This window comes from Gracilinanus agilis, chromosome 1, assembly GCF_016433145.1.
Source record: "Gracilinanus agilis isolate LMUSP501 chromosome 1, AgileGrace, whole genome shotgun sequence".
Taxonomy (NCBI): domain Eukaryota; kingdom Metazoa; phylum Chordata; class Mammalia; order Didelphimorphia; family Didelphidae; genus Gracilinanus; species Gracilinanus agilis.
This window is the reverse complement of record NC_058130.1, coordinates 96,363,079-96,367,644: the sequence shown is the minus strand read 5'-3', so window position 1 is coordinate 96,367,644 and position 4,566 is coordinate 96,363,079. Positions and strand designations below refer to the sequence as shown.

Sequence of the window (4,566 nt, the reverse complement as noted above, 5' to 3'; positions counted from 1 at the left end):
TACTTTATTAAAGAACTGTTGGAGTGGTCTTTCACATCAGTGTATTTATGGTTTTGTTTTGGGGTTTTGGTTATGTTTGAGTTTGCTCTTACAATAATGATCAATATAGAAGTATGTTTTGCATGATAATCAAAGTAAAATTTTTAAAAAGACTTCATTAATGTAGTAATTAATTCAACAAATTCCAGTGGCTCCCTATTATCTCTAGGATAAAATATAAACTCTTATTTGACAGTTAAAGTCTTTAACAACCTGTACCCATCCTACCTGTCCAATTTTATTATATATTACTTACCTTCAGTCAAATTGACCTTTTTGTTCCTCATACAGACCAGGCCATCTCTCACCTATGTGTCTTTGCACTAAGGGATGCCACATGACCTGCATGTACTCCCTCCTTCCTTCTCCCTCTTAGAATCCCTAGCCTCCTTCAAGGATCAGTTCAAGCACCCTTCCTAATCCCTCAACTAACAGTGACTTCCCCCAAACTACATCTTGTACATATTTAGTATATACTAATATTTAAATATATGTTAGATATACTATATAAGTATATTAGATATAATTGAGATATAGAATATATAAATATAGATTAGAATACTTTAGATATAAAATATAAATATACATTAGATATAATCTAGATATAATCTATAAATATTCTTTAGATACAATATATAACCATATATTAGATATAATATATGTATACATTCAATATAATTTAGATATAAAAATAATTATATATTAGATATAATTTATCGATATACATGTTATTAGATATACATATTATTAGATGTAATTGAGACACAGAATACATAAATAGACCTTAGATATAATTTAGATATATGATACATAAACATATATATGTATCTTTTGTTTCCTCCTGATAGATTGTAAACTCCTTGAGAGTTGGACTGTTTCACTTTTGTCTTGCCTAGCGCTTGGCCCCCAACAGACATTTAGTAAATGGTAGCAGTTTGTGCCAGCAGGCTAGGAGTCTTGGGTTCTGGTCCTGACTTTGCCCCCTAACTGATTCCCTTTGTATAACAAGTGTTCACCCCTCCCCCAGACAGTGTGGTAGATTGTACTAATCCTGACTGGCGCCCCCTATCTCTTCCCCCATCTCTGGAGTCTCAAGATGGAGGTAAAGGGGCTTATGATGGCCCCTGAAGGGAGAGCCTGGGCAGTGCCCCCTTCCCCAGGGATCCCATCGGCCCCAGAGGGCCCTCCCTGCTCCCAGAAGGCTGAGGACTCAGGAGCACAGCTTGGCCAGCCTGGTGTTCGTCTGGCTCTCCCTGTTCCTCTGGGCCTCACATTTTCCCTTCTGCTGCTGCTGCTGCTGATGCCTGCTTGGAGTGAGTTTCCCTGCTTGCTGTCCCTCCACTTCCTGATCTCCTCCTTGATACTTCCACTGCTGGTACCTTTCCTATGTTAGCTCTCACTCTCCCTGAATACCGTGACCTCCATCTCACCCCCTCTTGTCCTCCCCTCTCTTTCAGGCTCCTCTCCTTGGCATCTCCATCCCTCTCATCCTCTCTCCCTTGGCAGGTATCTCATCCCAGCCTTCCCACTGGCACCTTCATCTCACCTTCTCCAATTATTATCTCACTTAGATCTCACTTTACTCTTAAATCTGCCTTCCTCGGCATCTCAGCACCCCTGGTATCTCCACCCACTACTTTCATATCCCAATCACTTATCCCATACCCCCTCCCCAATTTAGCTCACTTTTCTTCCCTTACCCTTTCCCTTATCTCATTCTCCCAAGTACTAAAGACTTTGATCTCATCTTTTTGGTGCCCTTCTCAGTTATCTCACTCCTTCCAAAGGAATCCATCCAGGACACCCTCCTGTCTCTGGATCTGGCTCTCAAGCCACTGAGCCACCTTCCCTTCTCATCTCTACTGTTATCTCAGCTCTTCATCCCTCCCTTTTATCTACCCCTTTCTAGATTCCTGTCCCTTCCTCTCATTTCACTTCCTTTCTCTTATTTCATCCAGCCTCTTCCTGAAATCTAACCTTCTCTCTAATATCTCATCCCTTCACAGTCACGTCACATTTGTTCAATTGTAGCATCCCTTCCTTACTTTCTCCTGATTTCCTGCTACCTTACTCCTTTCCTCCTCCCTCCCTCCAGTTATTATATTTCCTTTTTTTGTTTTATGTCAACCCCATTTCTGTCTCATCCCATTGCATTTCCTCTAATGATCTCTCCTCTTATCTCTGTTCTTCTTTCTTTCTCCCCTTCAGGTTCCTTTAATGACCAACTAGAAGGTAGGTAAGAAATCACTTGTCTGGAATTGGAATACAGATCTCTGGATTCAGAAACATTTCCATCTCCATTTCTAGGAGGCACCTAGGAATTAGGGAAGCCAAGCTGTCTTATTGGGGTAGCAAGGTAGGGGTTCGATTGGAGTTACACTTGGAAGAGACAAGGAAAATGTGAGTTTGGGACTTAGGGGATCTCAGGGGGCAGACTATGAAGTCAGGCTTAGTAGGGGAGGTCTATAGAAGTCTCTTATTTATTTAGTCCAAATAGGAGAAAACTGAGAGCAAAATCTTAGTGCTGTTAAGTCTTTTCAGCTCCCTTGTGACCTCATTTGGGATTTTCTTGACAAAGATAGTGGGGTGGTTTGCCGTATCCTTCTCCTGCTCATTTTACAGATGAGAAAACTGAGGCAAACAGGCTGAAGCGACTTGTCCAGAGTCACACAACTAGTAAATTCTGAGACCAGTCTTTTTGACTCTAGATCTGGTGCTCTACTGTATCTCTTACCTGCCCAAGAGATCTACCTTCCAGAAAAACAACAACAAAAAAAGTACTGATTCTAATATTGGAGGCTTTCAATAACTTATCCCCAGCCTACTTAGCCAAATGTATCTCCCATCATTGTGAAAGAATACCCTCTTCTGAAGTGCGGGACTTTGGGAAAAGTCAAAGTTTTTTACCTTCTTCATAACTATCCATCCAAACACAAGCATACCAAATTTTTCAGACCTTTTTGATGATCACAGATAGGCTCCAAAGCTGAAAGAAAACTTCGAGGTTAACTAGCCCAACTCCCTCATTTTACAGGAGATAAAACTGGATCTCAGGAAAGGAAGAGATTTGCCCAAGATCACACAAATAATACATTTCAGAGCCAAGATTTAAGGTTTTTCCAGTTTCATTACATCTCTAGAGAACTGGAACATATCTTTTTAATTACCAAATTTGTTCTATTCTAATCCAAGTAAACATGGTATAGTGAAATGAAAATGGAGCTTGGAGTTAGGACAATGGCTATATGATCTTGATCACCTTCCTTCATTTCTTTGAGCCTCAGTTTTTGGACCTTAATTTCATAATCAGTAAATAGGGATAAAGGGCATATACTGATTCCAGCTCATAAAAGCTAATTGTTAAATTTTAATGGTGACATCTTGGAAATTGGCAAATGTTACTAATCAGAATACCAAATTATTGTTTTGCTGATTGTCTAAACTTGGGAAAATGTTTTTAATGCAGATTAAATTTAAATGCATCCTGCATACATCTCCCCTCTCCAAAAGTTGGTCATTCAACATGATATATAAACATGATACCTTTGACAATATTTACAAAATGGATTTCATGGGATTGTTGTTTAGCTACAATGAAATGATGGATGTAAGCCACCATAGAAATATCATCTCTTATTAATAGGGAACAAAAAGATTTCTAAAATGTCACATCCAATCCTGACTCCTTAAATAGGAGAGACTGAATGGAATCAAATCTCAGTAACTCAACCCATCACCATGAACATAGAGTGATGTATTAGAGTGAAGACCATTTTGGATCCATAAAAGAAAATTTTTCTAGACATGTTGCACCATCCCCAAATGGAATCACATGATTCAATAGGCAATGTCATGAGATTTTTCCAAGTCGAAGCTAGATGACTACTTGTCATAGATGTTGTCATGGGGATTTTTTAATATAGGACAGGTTAGATTAAATGTGGCCTAAAGACTCTTCTAAATATAAGGTTCTAGGATTCAATGACAATCATCACAATAATAATAATAAAAGCAATTATTATTATTATTACAGTAATTATTATTATTATTATTACAATAATCATCCTGTCGAAGGCTCACTTGCCATGGCCATTTGTACTCCATAGAATCTTGCATATTTTTGGTCTACTGCCGATCAGGATGACCACATTCTAGAGGAAGGAGATAATAATGATGATGATAATGATAATAATAATAAATAATAATAGCTGACTTTTATAGAGCACTTTAAAATTTGGGAAACTTTTTGCAGAGATCAAATTACATCCATGATCTCTTTTGAGATAATGCTGCCATTCAGGGATACAGTTGGGCTGATACAGATGAATGGTCTCTTAAATCATGCTTAAAAGAAGCCACATTTGAAGACCAACACATCCCAAAACTCCTTCTGATGCCCTTAAAATGACCTAGGAATGGTAAGTAGCCCCTTGAGCTTTAAGAACACAATGAGTTCCTCATTTTCTGGGATCCTCAACTTCTCTCTCTCTCTCTCTCTCTCTCTCTCTCTCTCTCTCTCTCTCTCTC

At 38.7% G+C, this 4,566-nt stretch overlaps 1 protein-coding gene across 1 annotated transcript in view; it reads left to right on the top strand.

Moving 5' to 3' along the window:
* Positions 1 to 1,135: 1,135 nt before the first annotated feature.
* The window catches only part of LOC123230813 (putative serine protease 45), a 12,742-nt gene continuing 9,311 nt past the window's right edge, over positions 1,136 to 4,566 (top strand). Inside the window, exons 1-2 of the mRNA XM_044656988.1 lie at positions 1,136 to 1,352; positions 2,248 to 2,271. Of these exons, the coding sequence (XP_044512923.1) occupies positions 1,136 to 1,352; positions 2,248 to 2,271 (241 nt within the window). The remainder of the gene's footprint in view (positions 1,353 to 2,247; positions 2,272 to 4,566) is intronic.